The sequence below is a fragment of the Sus scrofa genome, chromosome 3 (assembly GCF_054392235.1).
Source record: "Sus scrofa isolate SSC_HxYL_T2T_F1_AM1 chromosome 3, Sscrofa_HxYL_maternal_Yorkshire_Landrace_v2.0, whole genome shotgun sequence".
Lineage (NCBI taxonomy): Eukaryota > Metazoa > Chordata > Mammalia > Artiodactyla > Suidae > Sus > Sus scrofa.
Genome location: NC_139385.1, coordinates 93,013,158 through 93,036,181, shown reverse-complemented (window position 1 = coordinate 93,036,181; position 23,024 = coordinate 93,013,158). Strand labels below are relative to the sequence as shown.

General features: G+C 38.2%; 1 protein-coding gene across 30 annotated transcripts in view; it reads right to left on the bottom strand.

Moving 5' to 3' along the window:
- Window positions 1-298: 298 nt before the first annotated feature.
- The window catches only part of PUS10 (pseudouridine synthase 10), a 69,283-nt gene continuing 46,557 nt past the window's right edge, over window positions 299-23,024 (bottom strand). For 16 of the 30 annotated variants that reach the window (XM_085019188.1, XM_085019174.1, XM_085019185.1 and 13 more), the window contains 12 exons: window positions 21,916-21,977; window positions 21,572-21,617; window positions 19,452-19,516; window positions 17,479-17,564; window positions 16,292-16,417; window positions 10,487-10,543; window positions 9,539-9,615; window positions 9,390-9,445; window positions 8,342-8,459; window positions 6,780-6,922; window positions 4,149-4,248; window positions 299-1,837 (listed from right to left, as the gene is read on the bottom strand). In XM_085019188.1, the coding sequence (XP_084875314.1) occupies window positions 1,799-1,837; window positions 4,149-4,248; window positions 6,780-6,922; window positions 8,342-8,459; window positions 9,390-9,445; window positions 9,539-9,615; window positions 10,487-10,543; window positions 16,292-16,417; window positions 17,479-17,564; window positions 19,452-19,516; window positions 21,572-21,617; window positions 21,916-21,977 (975 nt within the window). In that variant the 3' untranslated portion in view covers window positions 299-1,798. Of the gene's footprint in view, window positions 1,838-4,148; window positions 4,249-6,779; window positions 6,923-8,341; window positions 8,460-9,389; window positions 9,446-9,538; window positions 9,673-10,486; window positions 10,544-16,291; window positions 16,418-17,478; window positions 17,565-19,451; window positions 19,517-21,571; window positions 21,618-21,915; window positions 21,978-23,024 lie in introns of all 30 variants that reach the window. The other 14 variants (XM_085019170.1, XM_085019178.1, XM_085019163.1 and 11 more) reach the window with 1 other exon arrangement.

The window sequence follows — 23,024 nt, the reverse complement described above, 5'->3', positions numbered from 1 at the left end:
TTGTTTTCAGAAATTACACACTAATGTATTTGGGATGATACATTTCAGGGAAAAATGTACTTTGTACTTTTCTTATAAGTTTGAAGTTATTTCAAACTGAAAAATATAAAATATATTTTATCTATTAATAATAAAGGGTACCGCTTAAAATCAACTCAGGAAAGATTACATCAAAGTTGATTCTCTTATGTGGATGTAAAAATCAAAGAATAAATGAAAAAGGCTGTTCCCCAAATTATTTAAATCTCTTTTGTAGCAAAACTTCCCCTGAAACTGAGAAACATTCACACAAATGTTCTTACCGTCTTATCAAAAGTTTATTTCTATTAACCCTTTCTCATTTTCTGGATTGAAAATAGTGAAAAAATTATCTGCTATTATTCACATATGAAATTTCATGTCAGTTAACCCATTTTCCTAATTCATAAGGTGAATAATACAACTTAGTATTTATGAAGCATGTTTAATGTAGAGACAGGAAAGTGAGTAATCACAACTATCCAAGTCACATGTGTTCTAAAATAAGCTCAGATAGTTGAATCAGGGTGCTGGAAATTGCACATAAATCTGAAATTTTAATGAGGCTCCTTACTGAAACTTCTTAATGACTCATCCATTTTCTTTAGGTTTTGCTTACTTAAAGTTTTTTCTCTTCATAGTGCCAACTGATGATTAACTTATTAACAGATGGTAATCATATGCGATCATATGAAATTTACTTGGGCTGTTTTTTGGTAAGCTTGATTTGATATCTAAATTCCAAAAGTCAGTTGTCATAGTTACATGCATGGAAATGACATTCTTGGGTGCCTCTTCCATACAGTAGGTGCCCAATAATCAAGTTTATTAGAAAAGACCTAGAGACTGGGAAACTTCAGTCCTAGTCCTAGATACGGAATTAACTAACGATTTTAGATAAATCAGTTAACTTCTGTTCTTTGGTTTTCACATTTATAAAGTGTAGATGATAATATCATATCCACCTGGTGAGGATGTCTGAAATTGGATAATACTCTGAAGCAGTCTGGAATAATATCAGCTTACCTTTGTTTAGCAATCTAAATTTTTCAAAATCTTATCCCTGGGATTGAAGTCATTGAAGGCACTTGTGTCTCCTTAGTTAAAAGATTTGTGAATGTCTCTTACCATGGTATGCCTCAATTCCTAAGGTTTCACTTTTTCTCCCCCAGGAAATGTACTGACAATTTTAGATTATCAAAACAGGAACTTGGAGTCATTAAGATTTGTAACAGATCACACCCAAAGTACTTCTGTTGGTGATAGCTTGCTTGAAGCTTACTGGGAAAAATATTAATGATGTCAGGTTTGCATTTGATATCTTAGACTATTACAAGGATACTGTGATGCATTAAAGCTAGATGTAACTTTTTATCAAGATCATTGAAAAAATTAAAACATGATTTTAAAAGTGGTATCTCTCTTGTGGAGGGAAATTTTGCTGACAGAAATTACAGGTTCTAAGATTACTAGAGAATGTATTCTGTTTGTACCTCTCTAAATGAAAGTTAGAAAATGGTTTCAGTATTCATAGTTTGGCTTGTGGGGGAATGGAGAGGGAATGAGAAAAATCGTATGACATTCTTAGAACAATTCAACACAAAATATACACATACATAGATCCTGAGATGTTACAACAAATTAAAAAATATATAGATCAACATGATCCAGATGGTTTCCAAGGCACCGTTATGGTGGGTAAACAGCCATGTAAAAGTTTATGCTGAATGGACGTCCACACTGTGCCAGAAAACCCTACTCCTTGTTTCCAAATTTGAAGTCAATCATCCAGAGCAGGGGGCCAGTCAACATCTACAGACTAAAGGGAAGGAAACAAGTCATTAAAACATTATTGTTCTAATAAACACTTGCTGGTTATGCTGTATAAATTTAATAGTGTTAATATAATGCAACAGAAGAAACTGCATTGGAAGAAAATAGCCATTGCACACAATTCAACACTCTGAAGTACATCTTAGGAATTGGGATTCTTGGGCCTAAAGTCTGTTCCTGCATTCACAGAGTATTTGGTTACTCAGCCAGTTATTAATTATACCTCTTGACCAATAAGACACTAGAGAACATTTAAATTTTTTAAATGTTATTTATGGATAAAATAGAAATAAATTCAGGTGGCAACACCAACTATGTCTCAGAAGTCTCAGCAACTTTTAGTCTTCTGATCATTTTCATTTTCCCATCTCACATTTAACAATACTCAAGTAGTCTATATGCTTAGAGTCTTGTTTGTAACTTAGCAACTAAATGTAAACTAAATCATTATGAAAGATCACCTGGAACTAGAAGAGGATTAGAGATCTTTGTGTATCAGTGAATTTTTTAGCAGAATTTTTCTTTTAAAATTGAATTTCTACTCATCCTGATTTGGCTCTTCTAGAACAAAACCTTGATCTTTAAGTCATAATGGAATTACGGTAGCAGACTATTTTGTCTCTACATAAATAATCATATTCTAGGCATTAGAACAGTGAAATTGCACTTTGACTTAACTACCCCCAAAAGAGCCTAATTTAGAAGTTCAAACAAATAACAAGCAAAAACAAAAAAACTACCATATCCATGTTGTTTTTTGAGACAGTTTAAAACCGGAAATGATTTACTGGAAATGATTTTTAAAATTAATCTATATGAGTCACTACCAGATTTGGGATTTTTTTTTTTTTTTTTTTTTTTTTTTTACTAGAAAAGCCCAAAGAGGTAGTGTGAGTCTGTATCTTTTACAAATGCCAAGAAATGTTTTGGTTTTGTTTCAGAATATAGCCATAAACCAAACACCCATATATAAATTAACGGGTGTTTCTCAAGCCTGAAAACCAAACATTACTGATCACAATCTTGTATGTGTTGAGGGCAGGAGAGGATGGGTATGTCTGTAGGGTTTTAAAAGTTCTTCAGGTGACTCCAATGGACAACCAGGGCTTAGAAACCCTGGCATGTGGCTCTTAAGCTGTCCCAAGAATTAAGGTCAAAGATGATGAATGTATTTGAAATTGTCTTTAAGAGAAGTCTGTCTTCCTCAAAATGATAGTCTCACTAAGAAGACCCCCTGCAGCCTTGAAAGTGCTCTCACTGGTTGTACCGCAGAAGGTACAGAAAATCTAATCTGAAAGCACTCAAAAAGTGCTGGTAAGGTAATAATGTGCCAGTGATTATTTGATTATCATGGCTGTTTTCACACTAGGCAATTATACCCACTTCTTTTTATTTATAATTGATATTATTTATGCGCAAAAATTCTTTTTTGGGGGGGAGTAGGAGCTCTACTGTTAATCAGATATTCACCAAAGAGCACAACTTGTGACTCAATACCTATCGATGCTCAAATGAGAATATGGACAATTGCCTGAAAGATCCATCGAATTTCACCTGATCTCAATTCACACTATAAGAGCAGAGGATTTGGACCACATCACAGAATCCTTATAGAACTTTTATTTCTAACCACTGGCTCTACCTATTTTCTGTCCCTGTCCTAAATATAGGTTTCTGAGTAGGCTGCCTCAAGATCTTTATAAAAAAAGGTCCAAAGAGGAATTCCTTTTGTGGCTCAGTGGTAATGAACCCAGCTAGTATCCAGGAAGGTGCAGGTTCAATCCCTGGCCTCAGTGGGTTAAGGATCTGGTGTTGCCGTGAGCTGTGGTGTAGGTCACGGATGCAGCTCAGATCCTGAACTGCTATGGCTGTGGTGAAGGCTGGAAGCTACAGTTCTGATTCGACCCCCAGCCTGGGAACTTTTATATGACAAAGGTGCAGTCCTAAAAAGAGCAAAAAAAGGGGGTGGGGAGGGGGCCCAAAGGATATATGAAGGGCTCTTAAAATTTCATGTCCTTGCTTGGTTTAAGGGTTTATATCTCATGTCATATATAAAGCACAGTTAGTAAATTAACTATATATTTGTAAGGATCATAAATGAGAACTTGTGTTCTTTAGAAGGAAATAAAAATTCTGAAAACAGTCTCTCCCTGCAATATAATGCTACTGTGAGATTTTGACCATTTTCAAGATACCTAAGTGAATAGTACTATTTGGTTTAATGCTAAAAAAAAAAAAAGCATAACCTTGGCTGAATTCAATGTACAAACAGGCATTTCTACAATAAAATGGTTTACCTCAACATCCAGCTCTAGAATGTCTGCAGTCACATCCATCAGAGAGCCAATGTTCGGCTTGGTTCTTCCAAAGTCTCCATGTACAAACTCTTTAATGTAGCTGGGGTTTGTTTAAGGAAAAAAATGAAGATAGCCATGCAATACCAACTGTCTGGTGAGATTTGACAGGTGAAAGGGAAATGACAAAAGCAGAGGTTACTACTTTCTAGATGGTGTGCATCTTAGAAAATGTGGCTATAGCAATAAATAAAATGAGCTACAGCAAACATTCCTACCAGTCTGGCAGCCAACATTAGGACCTGGGGCCTGTGTTTACGTCAAACTTGACAAGAGTCATGACTTCTTTTTTAGCTCATCTTCAAATGCCAAGGTTTGAATATGGATTTTTAAAATTCATGTCATTAAGTGCTTTTTAAAAGAAACTCAGCTATTTTCTTTTTTGTGACAAATTCTATTTTGTCATCTTTTTGGTGTCATCGTTTTTCAATAATGGCAGCAGTCATCTGCCAAATGGTAGGTTTCCACAGGGTCATTCACAGAGTGACCTCAGTGATGGCTTTCCTTATAACATGACTCAGTGACACAACAGCAACGGGATGGAAGAGACAATGGAAATATTTAGTCTTGATGAAGGCCCTTCAGAAGGATCATCAAAAGACCTACATTCTAGTTGTTTGTAACCCTTGCATGGTTGATCCTTTAATGGTTAATTAAGATAATTCTTTTTGTGAGTGTTTTCCTCAAAGGTCTTTGAATTTTCAAAATTCAAAGTCAATGACTAATCCTAGAATCATTCAGATTACCTTATTCCTTACACAGAACTCTGCTGTAGTCTTGACAGTATTTTTTCTAAAAGATGTTTTTTCCAACATTCAGTTAAACACTCATTCAGCATTACGTTGTGTTTTATAAACCAGCAGTGTAAAAATTTAATATAATCTGAATATAAAAGTTTTTTCTCAGATAAAAATAACCATAACATGCTGCTATTATGTCCTCCTCACTTTCTGATAGTTTATTCACTACTTTCACCAGATGTTCTGACTCAAGCAAAAGACCATATGATTATCTAGTACCTGTCTTCTTTTCTAAACTCATAATTACTCAATAGTTGTCCATTTTCTCTCACTTTCTTTAGAGAGTGGTACTTCTTGAGTAGCAATAATATGGGGAGATAACCAAAAGGCCCTAGAATGGCCAGTTAAAAGGTCCCAAATGGGTTTTTTTCCTGCTTTTTACGGCCACACGTGCGGCACATGAAGTTCCCAGTCTAGGGGTCAAATTAGAGCTTCAGCTTAATGCACTGAGCGAGGCCGGGGATCAAACCCACATCCTCACAAACACTATGTCAGGCTCTTAACTCAATGAGCAACAAAGGGAACTCTTCCAGAATGCTTTTAATTCATAGCCAGAGGGGTGAGGTATAAGTCAAAATGAACTAGTTCAGTACACTGAGCAATATAAGTGAAAAATTCACAAACTTCAGATACCCCAGGATGTCTAAAATTGTGCCAAATAGTCTTTCTTGGCTAATGGCTTAAATACATGTACATGACTCATTCTAAAAATACGTTAATGAGACTGAAATGACATTTGCTTCTTCCAAAAGACCACTGCATTTTTTCCTAGCACACCCAAACAAAAACTGAAATTAGATAAAAATACATATTTTTAGAATCTGTGATTTCTCTGAAATTCCATCCACATCCCATCTACAATAGGCAAATGTGCCCTGTGCCCACTGATCTAAATAGACCTTGATCCAAACTGCAAAAAATGTAGGAGATTTTAGGAGTAAATAACCTGTACCTGTTTCAGTTTAGTCACTCCTGGGGTGGAGTAGGGAAAAAAGAGGGGTGAGAAGGTTGTTGGGAAAGGACAGGTAGACTAATTATAGCAACCTAGTGAGAATGCTATTAGGTGCTTAAAAGGTGACATTTCCCCCCTTCTATCCAATAAGAATGTCATTAGTTATAAACTAGTTAGAAGGTTTCACGCTTCATGCTACTGGATCACAAATTAATATAAAACCAAGAAACAAAAGAGCACCTTTGAAAAATAAACTAAAACTAAGACTATGGCGGCTCCCTGATATATTTTATCTGGGAACTCTGATCTGATACAAAACCACACAAAGCAGAGCAGGTTATGAACAAGTAATCAACCTTCGGCCGCTGGCCAAATAAAGTGAAGATCAACGTGTGAAGTTAGGGCCCCTCCCATCTACTACCCCTGTTTAATTATCTGGGGCAAATGCTCAAAAGGCTAAAAGGACCCAACTGTGGTCATGAACATGCAACGTGTAAAATGTGTAAAGACATGAATCAATCAAAAGTGTTCCCTGAGTGCTTACTATGCATTCAGCATTGTGTGAGACACTAAATATTTTAAGGTTCACATTGCACTGCCTGCTGCCTCATGGTTTAAAATGTCATTTTGAAAAACACAAATGTAATGGGCAAAAACACCCTAGATACCTCCTCCCCTCCCCCCGCCCCAAAAAAGGACTCTTCTCCAACCTAAACCTTTCCCGAACAGTTCCTAGATAAGGTTGAAACTTTTCTAAGGCAACATGAAGTCTCCCAATAGGGTTCTGGTTAGACTAGAGCTGCACAGAGGGTGAAAGGATACGTTCCAGCCTGAGTCTTCAGATAGAGACGGAAATGGTGCTCATCCACATAGTGTGTCTCCATGGAGTGAATGAGGCGGGTTCTCACAGCCAGCGGCCGCCGGTGAAGGACTCGTAAAGGTGTCTTCTGGTCGATCTTTAAGTCCTAGAGGAGCATATGATTACCATGGCGTCAGCTTTGCTATCCAGTGAAGCCTGTCTTATCACCTCCTTTGTCATCCACGGCTCAGTATGGATAGTTTCGGAGAGAACTCTGTCTACAGCTGTCAGGATAGAAATGAACTAATACCATATTAAATTGCGTCCTCTAAGGTTCAACTGTGGGACTTCCTATAACCTAGTCTACAACTGCTCATTTTCTGGGCCACCGTATGCCATTTTTAAAAAGGGCTTTGAAATAAATGATACTCAAGGTCTCTTTTGCTCAAATATTTAACAAATTGATTGGACTCTTGACTTCTACCTAGTCCTTTAACAAGCTCTTCTAGAAGATAATGTTCTTTCTTTTTTTTTTCTAATCCAACAGAGTGACCTAATAGTGAGGAATTCAGACTGAGGTGAGAAAGAGCTGTGCGTAGAAAGTGGGACATCAGCATCTCTTTTGTGTATGGGCAGTGTGCGTGTTTCAGGGAGAACCATATACCTATTCACAGTTATTTTTTTGGTTATACAAAAGGATATATATCTGGAAAATTAACAGCTGCATCACTGTCTAGGGTGGTGTTTCAAAATAATAATTACAACTTAATTATATACAATAAACAAGGAAGGATCTCAATATTTGCTAGCCCAGTTTAAGCTATTTGAGGATGATGCTGCATGTCTTTTTACAACTCAGATTTTTTGAGACAGAGGCTTGTCTTTCTCATAATTAGTGATTCTCTTTTATATGAAAAAATATATATGAAGAGATAGAGAGGTTAGTATTGCAAAAGGCCAACTAATTCCAAGTTTCTAAAATAGATACTGGGGGTGGGAGTTTGCTAGTGGTCTAGTGGTTAGGACTCGGCGTTTTCCTGCTGCGGCCTGGGTTCAGTCCTTGGTCTGGGAACTGAGATCCCACATTAAGCTGCTGCACAAGCCCCCCCCACCCCGGCAAAAAAAAGATACTGGGCCTAAGCAGCAATGTAGGTTCATAATAACTTTGAATACTCTGCAATTACTTGTTAGAACAACTCCTTCCTGATTTACATGATTAGTGAGTGCCTGAAGCCACGCTAAGAAAAGAAAGCTTTCTGTCTGGTCTCCCCTCTCTCAAGTCCTCCACTTGAAGAGCAAGTTCTGACAAAGATTACACTTGAAATGGTATGGCTGCTTTTAGCAGAGCAGTGAGTCAATGGCCCCTCCTTACGCGTGGAAAAATGGTAGAACAAGTTGGAGTATATTATACAGCTGCTTAAGGAAAAAAATTAAAACAGCACATGATCCCATTTAATTTGTTATTGTATTTAGGATGCAGAACCAGGTCTCACAGTCCCCAAAGCCTATGCTCTACGACTTGCTGGTAATAAATGAGAAGACATAGGACTCTTTTATAGGAGGTAGAAAAATAAAAAAGAACTACCTTTATGTCATCTAGGAATTCAATGTCCTTCCTCTGTATTGCTTTATTTGTCCATATTAAGGCACTGTAGGTCTTGGTCTTTTCTTCTTCACCTTCTTTCATGTGTCCTATTGCTTCTCTAAACAAAAACAATAAAAGAAAGTTTGTCTGAACACATAAAATACAGACAAGCCTTGCCTCAAACCTCCCTTTCTTTAAAAACAGCTTTAATGAGATTACAAATTACAATTCCCCTATTTTAACTGAACAATTTAGTGATTTTCAGTACATTTACAGAGCTGTGCAGCTATTACCACAATTTGATTTTAGAATACTTTCATCACCCCAAAAGAGAAACTCCACACTTATTTGTAGTCACTTCTCATTCCCCATTTCCCCATTCCTCGGCAACCACCAATCGACTCTCTATCTCCATAGATTTCTCCACTCTGAACATTTCATATTAAGTAGAATCATACAATATTTGGAATTTGGTGTCTGGCTTCTTTCGGATATACCACATTTTGTTTATCCATAGACACTGGGTTCTTTCTACCTTTTCGCTATTGTAAGTAATGCTGCTATCAACATTCATGTCGAAGTCTTTGTCTGTATGTACACGTCCATTTTTCATGGGTATATTCCTAGAGAGGGAAATGCTAGGTCATATGGTTACTTTATATTTAATCTTTTGAGAAACTGCCAAACTGTTTTCCAAAGTGGCGGCACTTAAAATCCCCCAACAATTTATGAGGGATCCAATTTCTCCCTATCTTTGCCAACTTGCTATTTCCTGTCTTTTTGTGAAGTGGGATCTCATTGTGGTTTTTATTTCCATTTCCCTAGTGACTAATGATGTTGAGCATTTTTCAGGTATTAATTGGTTGTTCACATATCCTCTTTGGAGAAATGTTCACTTAATCATCTCTCCATTTGTCATTGTTATTTTTTTCTTTATTATTGAGTTATATAAGTTCTTTATGTATTCTAGATACAAATCCCTTATCAGATATACAATCCACAACCAAAACCCCCCTCTTGAAATCATCTCCAGTGAGCCTACCCTTACCTTGTGACAAGCTGCAAGTCACGAACTTGAATTTTGTTAGATGAGTTATTAATTCTCTGTAGTGTTAGAAAAAGAGAAACAATTAGCAACTCCAGTTCAGTTACAGAGTTGCAGAAACATGACAATTTCCATGTCATGAAGTGGTTTACCTGCTGAAGTTCCTTAATTTCTTGTGAAGTGAAATGTATTCTATGAGGATTCACCAGCTCAATTGCAAAGGGCCTTCCTGGCAGCACACACCCAGTCATGAAACAGAAACGTGTTGATGGAGTTAACATTTGGGCTAATGCAAGAGGGTTAGGAGGTGTGAAAAAAAAGAGTTCAGCTCTAGAGGACTGAAAGTTTTATGACATGACTACATCTGGGGGAGGGAAGAATGTGTGAAAAGAATCAAGGGGCTCTTTGGGGGCTGCTAAACTCCAGTACAGGCAATACGTAAACACAACTGCTTTCCCAAAGGTCCACGGACAAGCCTGTGTTAATTACAAAATCAATTCTAAACAGCCACTAGCCACTAGTGACTTGGTTACACTAACATAAGGTTGTCACAGGCAGCAATGCTCAGGTATACCAAGTTGAAATACATTCTCCTAGCCTAGTCCACTAGTGAACTGAAAAGCTAAGATTACATAATCAGAAGGGACTGTAACTGTCAAGTAGCTCAGGATTACTCTCGTCCTCTTTCTTGTAATGCAACAGTGTAAAACGAGAGAAATGAGGGCTCAGACAGCAAAAGCATCTTTTAAATGAGATGTGCATTTTGAAAACTGTACTAGTACTACTGAAATGTTATTAAATGGAACAACTAATAATCAAACTTTTGGAAAAAAAATCAGGCATCTCTTTGTTAATGCACATAAAAGTCCCTTTTAACCTACAGGTATGCAATAAAGATGGCCTCTGAAGAAATGGTTCCTCCTAAAAACATAGTCATAATGTACAAAGGTAGCTCCATAATCCACAAGGCTTTCTCACATGGAGAAGCTCAGGGCTCTGCCCACTTTGAGTCTGACTAAGTGACTACAATAAACCTGCTATCTGAAAAGGGTAATAATCTGAAAGTTAGTTCTAGTCAAGTAATGTTATAGCAATCTTACCATTTCCTAATGTTCTCACATCAACATCTTCTCTTCCAGAGGATGAAAAATTAAAGCCTTTAGAAAGCAGATAAAGAAAAAAAAAAATCAAAGACATAATAGTCTTAAGACTTTCATTACCATCCTTTGGTTGAAACCCAATTTGTCTTGAAGAACCTATAGGAGAATCCCTAAGAATAGTTATCAATCCACCTCCAATCCTAATCTCTGCTAAAAATAGCAATAATAATAAAATCTCTTCTGTTTTGGCTGCCCCAATGGATATGGAATTCCCAGGTCAGGGATCAGACCTCAGCTGCAGTTGCAGCTACACTGCAGCTGCAGCAATGCAGGATTCTTTAAGCCACAGTGCCAGGCCGGGGATTGAACCTGTGTTCCAGCACTATAGAGATGCTGCAATCCCATTGCACCACAGCAGGAAGCCACGAATACCATTTATTGATTATTTAATTACATGCAAAGCACTGAGCTGAAATTCTGCACACATTATTTCATTTAATCCTCATTATAACCTAATGAGGTAGTTATTTAAAAAAACACCACCAGGAGTTCCCGTCGTGGCGCAGTGGTTAACGAATCCGACTAGGAACCATGAGGTTGCGGGTTCGGTCCCTGCCCTTGCTCAGTGGGTTAATGATCCGGCGTTGCCGTGAGCTGTGGTGTAGGTTGCAGACGCGGCTCGGATCCCGCGTTGCTGTGGCTCTGGCATAGGCCAGTGGCTGCAGCTCTGATTGACCCCTAGCCTGGGAACCTCCATATGCTGCGGGAGCGGCCCAAAGAAATAGCAAAAAGACAAAAAAAAAACAAAAACAAAAACAAAAAAAACCACCAAACTTCTGAAAGATTAAGTACTTTTCCCAAGGTCACATGATTAAATAGCAGACCTAGTGTTTCTGATGTCCAAGCCAGACCTTAATTATCAACACATGCCATCATCTCACGGGGACGTCAAAGGTATAGCCCTGTTTGGAAGAAGGCCCCACCACCATTGTGGCCACAATCTTATGGTGAAAAATCTATCCTTCCTCTTTTTCTTAAAACAAAACAAAAACATTATTTGAGAATTAAGGTCTATGAAAGGAAGAGGAAGAAGAAAACAAAGTTTGACTCTAAAAGCAAATTCATTATATAAGCAAGTCTAAGCTGGCACTACAACATATTTTAAGATACGTTGTACCATCACAGACTAAAAGCTGCAAATACTGGAATGGGAAAGTGGCTTAAAAAGGTGGGGAGTGGAGTTCCCATCGTGGCACAGCAGAAACAAATTGGACTAGGAACCTTGAGGTTGCCGGTTCGATCCCTTGCCTCGCTCAGTGGGTTAAGGATCAGGCGTTGCCATGAGCTGTGGTGTAAGTTGCAGACGGGGCTCAGATCTGGCGTTGCTGTAGCTGTGGCATAGGCCGGCAGCTGCAGCTCCGATGAGACCCCTAGCCTGGGAACCTCCATATGCCGCGGGTACAGCCCTGAAAAGACAAAAGACAAAAGACCAAAAAAAAAAAAAAAAAAAAAAGGTGGGGAGTGGGGAATTTACATGACAACTTTCTTAGATACAGAACTGACTGAAGATTTCACCATTATCACCACAGCAAACATTACCATGAGCAGGCATTATTCTAAGTACTTAATATATGTTCCCACTGTTAGGTAGATACTATCATTACCCCATTACCCTCATTTTACTTAGGAGGAAAATGAGACAAAGACAGGATAAGTAACTTGCTTCAGATCACATCATTGGTGAGTAGTAGGGTCAGGATTTGAACCAGCCAGGCCATCTGGCTCTAGAGTCTCTGAGCCACTGTTTATACTACACCACCACGAAGACAGCTGGGATAACTCAGACTCATGCCAAGTGGGACAACCAAGACCAGTCAGTCTTCTCGGACCAGGGATTGGGAAAGACTGGGATGCTTTGGAAACCCTGCTTAACCCATAGTTCAGTCACATTGGAGAGCATAAGATAAGGAACAAGAAGACTGCTGGGAAGGATGGGAAAGGCAGAAGGGAAGAAGGGTGGACAACATTCTGATAGCCATTTCTCTCCCAGGAAAGATTCTACATTCAACAGTCCCGTGCAGATTTTGGAAAAAGGAAGGCTAACAGGCCTGGAAAATGCTATAAAAATACACTGAAGATTAGCTCTCCTTTCTAGAATGTTTAGCTGTGAAGAAAGTAAGATTTGCCCCTCACCTTTCTTTAAGAAATCTCTTTAGCAAGTTAAGGCCAACACTTGAAACAGGCTCCGAGCTATTGTCTCTCAGCCACTGCCAGGATGAAGGGCTCTTCTCTGCCCCACAGGGCCCAAAGCTGTCTCACACAGAGGACCAACTGGGATTGGTTAGATAAGGGCAAGCTATCCAAGGTTGGCCTAGAATTCAAGCTGCTAGTTAGGCTCAGAGGTCTGGGTAGCCTGTGCTGTGTTAGCACCTGAGGACTAGCTAAGTGGGTAGCCATGAGGGACACAAGGTAAGGTTCTTCTCCAGGTGGAGAATCTGCACCAGGCAGGTAGTAGGATTTGGTGGGCCATTAAGTCCCCAGAAACCCTCCATTCTATGTCTATACACCATTGTCAAGCAGCTAATAAACCCACAGCAACATCAGTAGCTTCTAGTCAGAGGTCAACAGACTCAAGAGTAGTGCTAACAAGGGATGGATTGCTACATGGAGAGTTCAAAATGGCATCTGGGAAGCTGAAAGATACTCCCTGGGGCGGTAGCTTTTCTTACACCTGCCCATCTCCATCTCCAATCCAGCCATAATATCAAGGAACCAGGGCCTACGGTGACTGAGCCATAGCCCATGACTGATAGGGATGGAGGGAATGAACAGAACACAAAGAGGTAGGTCCACCACTGGCTGTTCAATCAGGCCAAAAATCTCAAATTCATAAATGAGCCCACAGAACTTCCCACAGATCCCAACCCATGAACAAGAGAGAAGTATAGAAAAACTAGGTTCTTGAGAAGGCCAAAGAAACATTAAATCCAGATTAAGGGAGAGGGGTATTTATTCTATCTTTCAGAAAACTTTCTAATTTGGACTCTATAGCGAGAAATAATCTGGGGGGGGCAAACTTTAAAACTTTATTTGTGTGCAATTATGAATAGAAGATGACAAAAAAGGAAAAGGTGTCATTGCTTTAAATATGATGAAATACATGTTTAAAATTTAGTTGATTTTTTTAAACTCACATTATGCCCTGCCTTATCCCCCTAATCCTCTGAGTTCTACAGACTTCTACTCAATGGAACAGGTATTTCAAACAAACAAACAAAAAAAAACAACAGCAAAAATGATCAGGAGCTGTAAGGGGTTCAGCTAGTCTGCAGTGGCCCTCATACCTGGGGACAGACAGACAAAGAGACTGAAGGATGGGCAGAGGCCAGGTGATAAATGCCTCAGAAATTAAGTTATATAGTTTGGACTTTACCTTGTTAACTAGTCATTGACCAGTTTTCAGCAGGGGACTGACATGACAAATACTTACTCAATAAGCAAAGTAATAAATGTATTAGGAAAACATTTCTTAGATACATTGATTTTGAGAATTTGTCCAAGTTTTACTTACTAACCAGAGAACTGGCAAATAGATCACATGATATGCCAATCTCAAGTGACTGAGAAATAAGTTTGTATCCCCCACAGAGGGGAAGGAGCTAGGTTGCTTCCTGCGATACTGATTTATTTTCACAGAGCTGTAAAACTTAGAGATAAAACAGTCAGAACCACATTCCCAGAGCTGTCAGATGTGACTCACAGAAGTAACGAGTAATGTATATGAGAAGCACATATTTAGCAAATGAATGCCACTAATCAGGCATTTCGAACAACAAGGTTTTATCCCAAGACAAGGAGCCAGTCAGAAGTCCACTTTTTCTCAAGCGGCTCTTAATAAATTTCCTCAGCACACAATTATAGATGCTAAGCACACAGTTTATTTTCAGTTTAGGGACAATTTTTTTCCTCCTCAAGTGGAAAAGGACAACAAATTACCTTGCTGATTGCAAAGGTGAAACATTTAGCTGTTTCACTGCCCCTAATAGCCCTCTTAGTAATGAGGCTTCCTTGGGACCCAAATAATCAGAACTGAATCTTGAATCTTCTTAAAGAAAGGGAATAAGGTAGCCTCAAAAAGAGTTTGAAAGATTTTTTTGTGTTAACACTTTATTTTTACTTCTTCATGACTAAATCTTCATGAATAAATCTTATTCGTGTAAATACTAAGTAGGTAAAATCTCAAGGCAACAGCTCCAAGTCTTTACTGTTAAGATCTTGGAAAATATTAGGGTGCTAGGTTACTTTCTTCTCCATTCAGTAAAAAATTCTTAAAGGCCCTTCTGAAAAGGGCCCACCTATCTGATGGGCAATAAATTATAAGAGGGATGTGGTTTTTGAAGTGATTCTCTTTCCTCTTCACAACCAGAGAGCTGGAAGGAACAGCCATATTTCCTTTTGATCATTTGCTTGCCTTTACTAAAGCAGATTTGTCTTAAGGTTTGTCAGAGAAAATGATGGATGTCTAGGAGTTCCCGTCATGGCTCAGTGGTTAACGAATCCGACTAGGAACCATTAGGTTGCAGGTTCAATCTATGCAGTGGGTTAAGGATCCGGCGTTGCTATGAGCTGTGGTGTAGGTTGTAGACACAGATCGGATCCCGCATTGCTGTGGCTCTGGCATAGGCTGACAGCTACAGCTCCGATTAGACCCCTAGCCTGGGAACCTCCATACGCCACGGGTGCGACCCTAAAAAAGGCAAAAAGATAAAAAAAAAAAAAAAAGGATGGATGTCTAGCTGATCCTTCAAAAAAGGTGTTCTAATTATTCTCACTCCAGAGGGTATGATACACTTACTCACCGCCTACAGTTTTTCCTAATAAACAGTATGATTTCCTGTGATTGAAATCTTAGTCCCTTTCCTCTAGTCTAATCCTAGGTAAAATCACAAGGTTCTATGTTCCTATGACCTGACAGGTCTCTTGAGACAGAGAAAACATGCCTGACAGGATTTGACTCACCTCACAAACCTGGGCTCATTAATACCTAGGAAATTAAAAGAATACAACTACTATTACATCTTTGTAAAATAGTAGCTATTGATCTATTTCCTCTAGGCCTGATCTTTATTCTAGGACATTTTAGCTATTAAGATGTAAGCCAGGCATTGGCCAGTGATTATTCTTGAACAAGCACTGGATGTGGAAGTTGTGTTTTAACTTGCTCTTATTCCCCAAAAGAGGCTAAGGGTAAGGTGTCCCACAGTCAGAACTTAAGTGCATTCACTTAAAGTAGTTTCAATTGTTTTGAATTTGTCCAGGGAAAGGCAGTAACCTTGACAAAGGAAAGAAATCCTAGGGCACCTTGACTCAAATCCAGTCCAGGGCAGAGGGACTCGGGACATGATTTCTGTTCACCAGAAGCTGTCTGGCAAGGGACCCAGGCTTGGTGGTGACTGATGAAATACAGAGATATTTCCTGCCACCTCCAAGAAGTCTAGTCATAAAGAACAATGTATTTAAAATATTAATACTATAGGAGTTCCCATTGTGGCTCAGCAGGTTAAGAACCCAACTAGCATCCATGAGGATGTGGGTTCAATCCCTGGCCTCGTTCAGTGGGTTAAGGATCTGGCGTTGCCACAAGCTGCAGTGTAGGTTGCAGACATGACTCAGATCCAGTGTTGCTGTGGCACAGGCTGGCATCTGCAGCTCAGATTTGACCCCTGGCCCAAGAACTTCCATATGCCCATAGGTATAGCTGGCTATAAAAAGAAAAAATAAAATATCAATATTATGAAAACTTACTCTCTGCTTTGAACACTGTCAGAAGATGGTCTGAAATTAATTCTTCCACAGAAGACTCCAGCTTCCTTTCTCCATCAATTATCCAAGGAGTTTGTGGTAGATTCCTGGAGTATTTATTATATCTCCCTGGAAAGAAATATACAGTTTCATGGATGAAATGATGTGACTAGCGCAGCAGGATAAAAAGGAAGGCAACAACTATTTATTAAGTGCCAATATCCTAGGTGCTATGATATAAAACAAGTCTTAGCCTTTATCTAACTTACAATTTAATTGGGAGAGTCAACCTACACATACACCTACAGGTATTTCAACGAAAAAATTTAAGGTAGCAATAGAAGACTTAGCTAAAAACACAATAGGAATCATCGAATGGATTCTAAAGGAATGTTCAATATACTTACCAATCTGGTTGCCTGACTGAACAAGTTACAATATTATGAAACACAGCAAGAATCATTAAGAAAAAGAGAAACTATCGCTTTTATGTCTGATTACTAATACTCAGTGTAAGAGCCATCAGTGATAATGCATTCCAAAGAGCTCAAATATAGGAATTTGACATTTTTGTAATTAAAAAACAAAAAAACCCGAACAGAATATGACCCACTGATTTATGAATAAAGCTACACCATGGCAGGCTGCTTTTATTACCCCAGGGCAGGGTATTATAGCCAAGACTAAAGAGCAATTTAATTTTAGCTATTACTATGAAACAGCTGTAGATTTCAAAACAAAACTACTGGATTACCTCTTGGGAAAGTCAATGCAACATTTTTTTTTTCAGGCATAAGTCACATGTTTAGTCATTTTGCAGATATTAAATCATTTTTCCAAGACTGATTTCATGTTATAGAACATCCTCTCTGCAGCTATACTTCTCCTGACTGGTTTCATGTCTGTATATCTTCCCTGTATTTCTACTTGGCCATCTCTGATTAAAACTATTAAAACCTGGGAAGTGTCGTTTCCCTTTGGCATACCATTTTAAATAACAGATCTGCTGACTGATCCTTAGGAATGTCTACGGAACCTAAAATAAGCTTGGCTACCAGCTCTACTCAAAAGAGTTAACCAATCAGCAACTAATAACAACAGTAAGAAGGAAACAGACAATGAGTCAGTTGAGTTTTTCAGAAGGGAGAGAAAATTAACAATGTAAGTATATTCTAGACTGAATATTTTACCAGCCACAAAAACAGCACCATGAGCACATTCAATTTCAAGAACAGTGCATACAGCCTTTGGTGAGTTTGGAGGACAAGGAAACTGCCTGCAAAACAAAATAAATTTTATAGCCACTATTTTCCAGACATGATATCAACCACATAACTCTGATGAATCAGCATTGTCTGAGATACACAGAGCCTGAGTCTCTCCAGGACTAAGCCTCTCCCTAATTTTAAGTTTTGGGTCTTTTAGGTCTCTGGAATCATTTTTAATACATGAATGTAGCAATAAGTAAGTCAAGGCTCTGCTAATACCTTTCATGCTCCAGAGGCCTCATGTTTCCAGATGATAATTTCCCACATCAGCCTGAGATTTGGGAGAAAAGTTCATAAATACATAGTGGAAGCCTCTCCCAGTTCATTCTGCTATCCTTGAATACCTGCTTCTAGCTTGCAAAATCCTCAATCATTTGGGTAAAGCCGGTGTGCAGTCAGAGACTGGTCACATGAGAATTTCAGAAGGGTCCCATCTGTAGGGAGGGTTCTCTACCATTTTCCTCTCTTTTTTCTTTTTTATTTCAACTATGACCTTGGGAATCAGACCACAGAGCCAGAAAAAGTAGAATGTGGCAGACTCTGTCCTTAGTTAAGAAACTTCAACCCAGCTGAGGACAGACAGGAAAGAGCAATGTATGGCTCCATTCTCTGTCCACCATCTGGGAACTTCCAAAGCCAGGGACTACAGTCTACCTGTAAATGACTAGGTATGGACTTAATCCAAAATGCTGGTCTTGAAATTTTCGTCCAGTTTCCCAAGATGTCTTAACAAAGAAATCACTTAGAAACTGAGGAACTTTGGCTTGTAGAGAGTAACTGTGTTTACTTTCTAAAATTTAATAGAAATATGTCCATTCTGAGACTCATTTTTACTCAGTAAAATGCAAGTAACCTTCCGAATAACTTTATTGTTTGAAATTTATTCAAGGATACTCTGGAAGGATAACTAGAATAATATTTTATTAAATAAAATGAACATATCAAGAATTAAAATCTAAGGCTTATTGTATTTCAGCAAATTTTAACAAGAAGGGAAACTCATGAGCCTCCTGGAGATATACAATAGGAAATCCAGGATTAGGGATGTAACGGGCTAGAGAATCTGGAAACCTGGCTCTAAGTCTACTCTCTGATACCCAGTTGAAATATCCAAAGTCGGAGTTCCCATCATGGCTCAGTGGTTGACGAATCCGACTAGGAACCATGAGGTTGCGGGTTCGATTCCTGGCCTCACTCAGTGGGTTAAGGATCAGGTGTTGCCGTGAGCTATGGTGTAGGTTGGAGATGCGGCTCGGATCTGGCATGGCTGGTGACTGCAGCTCCAATTAGACCCCTAGCCTGGGGACCTCCATATGCCGTGGGTGCGGCCCTAGTAAAGACAAAAAGACAACAACAACAAAAAAAGAAAGAAATCTCCAAAGTCAACTCCTTCTTTGGATCTCAACATCTTCTTCTAAAAGTGGAAGAAGTTAGACGTGATTCATAAATTCAAACATTATTTTGAGAAACATTTACTGACCACCACTACAAACCAGATACTGAGCCAGGAATTAGGAATATAATGAGAATTAAGACACAGTCCTGGGAGTTCCTGCTGTGGTGCAGTGCAAACGAATCCGACTAGGAACCATGAGGTTGCGGGTTTGATCTAGTCTATGCCTATAATACCAGGTCAGAGAAGCGGCTCAGATCCCATGTTGCTGTGGCTGTGGTGTAGGCCAGCAGCTGTAGCTCCAATTCAACCCCTAGCCTGGGAACCTGGGAACCTCCACATGCTGCAGGTGCGGCCCTAAAAAGCAAAAAAAAAAAAAAAAAGACACAATCCTGGTTCCTAAAATATATCCATTCTTGTTTTACACATAATCCAGATTATTACTAACATGACTTTATTCTAAAATTCCATGATTATTCTTCATTGCTCTAGTTCTACTTACTTGCGGAAATCCTCTTCTTTTATCTTATTCAAAGCTTTCATTACTGCCATTCTAGTGAATACTGACTATATAGGGTAGAATGAAAAGACAAGACATTTTATCACCAGGTAAGAAAATATCAGAGGGGAAACATAGAACATGGTTAGAGAAATTATATCACATTAAACCATACTTAAAAGGGAGAAATACTTCATAGCTTCAAGAAAATAAATCAAACATAAGAGTTCATACCATCAGTTCTGCAATCAATACACCCCTACAAGCCTTCTCTTCAATCTAGTCTATGCCTATAATACCAGGCAGATCTAGTAGAACACATCGTCTTCACTGTACTATCCCACTCCCCAAAATGTGGTATTGTTCAACCATAAAAATGACATAGCAGGAAATGTGCTTTAAACATTTTTTCCTGGGCCTAAAAAGAAATTTAGACTGATTGATCCATCTATCTTTTCTTCCCTATATCCCTTCGGGGCCCACAAGGAGTTGTGCAGTTGGCTGCCGGAGTAAGGGGTGAAACAGAGCAAATCAGCCTGACCTGGCATCTAGCAGCTCAACATCAGTTACCAGCTGCAGACAAAGTAAACAAATCCACTCTACTGAATAGAAGGGCATCTACAACAGATGTACCATTTCGGGTTTTTCAAAATAAGAAAACCCAAACCTCATGACAGACAAACTAGAACTAATTAATGCATATATATGTGGCCACTATGACAAATCACAATTTTTCTTCTGTCATCAGAAATTACGTTTGACTAAAAAGAGGAACTAATGTAGGTATCTATATAGTTTATCATCAAAAACAATTATTTTCTAAACCATATTCTGGGGAACCCCAGGGTGTCATAGAGTTAGAACTGACAATTAAGTGCCTGCTTGTTAAGATATGAAATCTTAGGCCTGAAAGAATCTCAAAAGGTCATTCAATTTATTCCTAGCCATGAGGCAGGAACATTACCTTTAACGCTATACAATACCTACTGGGAAGATGGCATGGTATCTATGATGCTTTGACAAAAATTTCCTTACTCTTATTATCTGATGCTGGTTCTTGAATACTTCCTCAAAGATAACAAAAAATAAAACTAGATCTTTAATATAAATATGAAACTTACAGGTCATTTTGGAAGAGCTTCCCAATGGGTATGACAAAGCAGTGAGCTACAGCTGTGCCCAGACCCCTCTAAGTTCACAAGGGCTGAGGGGTAGGGCCTGGGACAATGAGAACCCCTGAGGCCAATGGCTTCCTACTTAGAGCAACTTTATCTGTTAACCTCAGGGTGCTGGCCAAACATGGTAATGTTCTAGGTGCACCATGATGTGAGAAAAGGAAGGAAGCAGTGTCTTAGGCTTGGTCTGCATCTCTAATTATTTCTGTACAAGGCATTTGGCAAATGCTACAAACTTCCTAGTGCCCCTCCCCTCCATCCCCTTAGTTCTAAGAGGTCCAACAATTAGGTGGAAGGAAAGACCAAAAGGTGTATCTCTGGCAATAAACATATTCTTTTTAACAACCACAACAGCAAAATGGATGTCAATAAAATTAGGAATGCCTGAATCTACACAAAACCGGCTAAGTAGCAGGGATGTGAAAGCTTGCCAATATCATGCCATGTCATCCTGGCATAATAAAAACTAAAAGCACATGCTAGCTAATTTGCTCATTAACATGAAGACTAGCTCACATCAGATAGTAAAGAGTTTAAATAAAAGACCCTTTTACAAATGTAGCCTGAAATAGGCTCTATTAATTCAGGACTGTCCTAAATAAAATAATTTATATTATTTTCAAAATAACAATTTCTAGAAAATGAATACTAGACAAAAGTTTGAAATGGTGATGCTACTGAACATGTATTTTCCCAGATGTTGTAATTTGGGGAAAACAATCCAGACAATGACACAAGCATGAGAATATTTGTGTGTTATGGCTTCCAAGCCAAAGGAAAAGGTGTTGAGAATAAAAAAAAATGAAAATAAATGTACCAAATGTAAATATTTAAACATTCTTAGTATAACAGATTGCCAACATTTCTAATGCACATCCTTTTTTGTTGTGAATCTGAATATTCAACTCAGACAAAACTTACTGAAGAATAAGAAGCAGGAATCCTTACCTGTTTGTTTTTGGCTGGCTTGAAACACTCTGGGCATATTGCGCGTCTAAGTAAAATTCAAGTTAATATAAAAGATTAATAAGTTTATTTTAGGGTAGATAAAATTCAAATATATTTTATAAACATGCCTGTTAAGCTCGGAATATCAGAAGCAGACAAAATAAATTCCTATATGACCTGCCACTGGTTTGCTTAGATCCTTGTATCAGAGAGTACCTTTTAAACCTTCTAAGACATGACTAGTTCTGATACGATCATTAGAAAGAGAAATACTATTTTCATGAAAATCAAAAAGTATTAAATAATGTGGCACAATTGGCATTGTTGTTTACGTTGTAACTTACAGGAAGTGGCAATCTTCAACTGTCTCTGGGTGAGCAAAGACCACACTCACTTCAAACAAGCTCTAAAAATTATAAAGACAGTTTAAAAATGAGCAAAAGGAAACCAACATCTAACAACTTATGAATGGAAACAGAAATTAACTCTCAAAGACTGGCTCAAAAAAAGAGTGACAAGGAAAACTGGAAATACTACTGTTTTCAAACCAGCTTATTCACAAGGCAACTGTAAAGGAAATAGTCTTTAAAAAAAAAAAAATCTTCTAAAGCTCAATCACTAGTGATCCTACAAAAAAACAAATTTAAAACAAATTTTAAAATAAATTTGTATGATGTTCTGTACATGTATATAAATTAGGTGCAAAGATGAATGAGAATTCAGGGAGTTGGAAACGATAACTGAAAGAAATGAAGAATTACTCCTGTCAGTACTATGATTAGAATTATTAGCAAGGCAAAAAGCATTTTATGCACATACTTCTTAAAAAACTCTATATGAGGCTTTTTTTAAGTGCTCAAACTTCTTAATGGATTTGACTTTTAAAAGAAAGATCTTAATTTGTTTTATTAAAAAAAGCAATGCATAGTAAGTTATAAAATAGTCAAATAGGATGGGTTTGCAATCCGACTCCACTGAGGCGGAACTAGTTAACAGTTGGGTGTGTTTCCTTCTAGCCATTTTTGTGAATATAAACATGAAGTATATATTTTTTTGGAATATTAAACAGACTTTTAAACAGAAAATTGCTTAACTCAATTAATATTACATCATGAACATCTTTTCAACTCTAGGGACTGTTGGGCATTTAAGTTGTAATTAAGTTTTTCTGTTATTAAAAAATGCTACAATGGGAGTTCCCCAGTGGCCTAGTGGTTAATTAAGGATTCAGCATTGTCACTGCTGTGGCTTGGGTTCAGTCGCTGGCCTGGGAACTTCTGCATGCCACAGGCATAGCCAAAATAAGTAAATAAATAAATGCGATGATGAACATTCTTGTACACACAAAAAAACACAAAATTTCATACTCTATATACATTTACTCCCATGGAGATGATACAAAATTCCCCACTGAGAAAAAAATATAAATGTTATACCATATAATGTTTTTTCT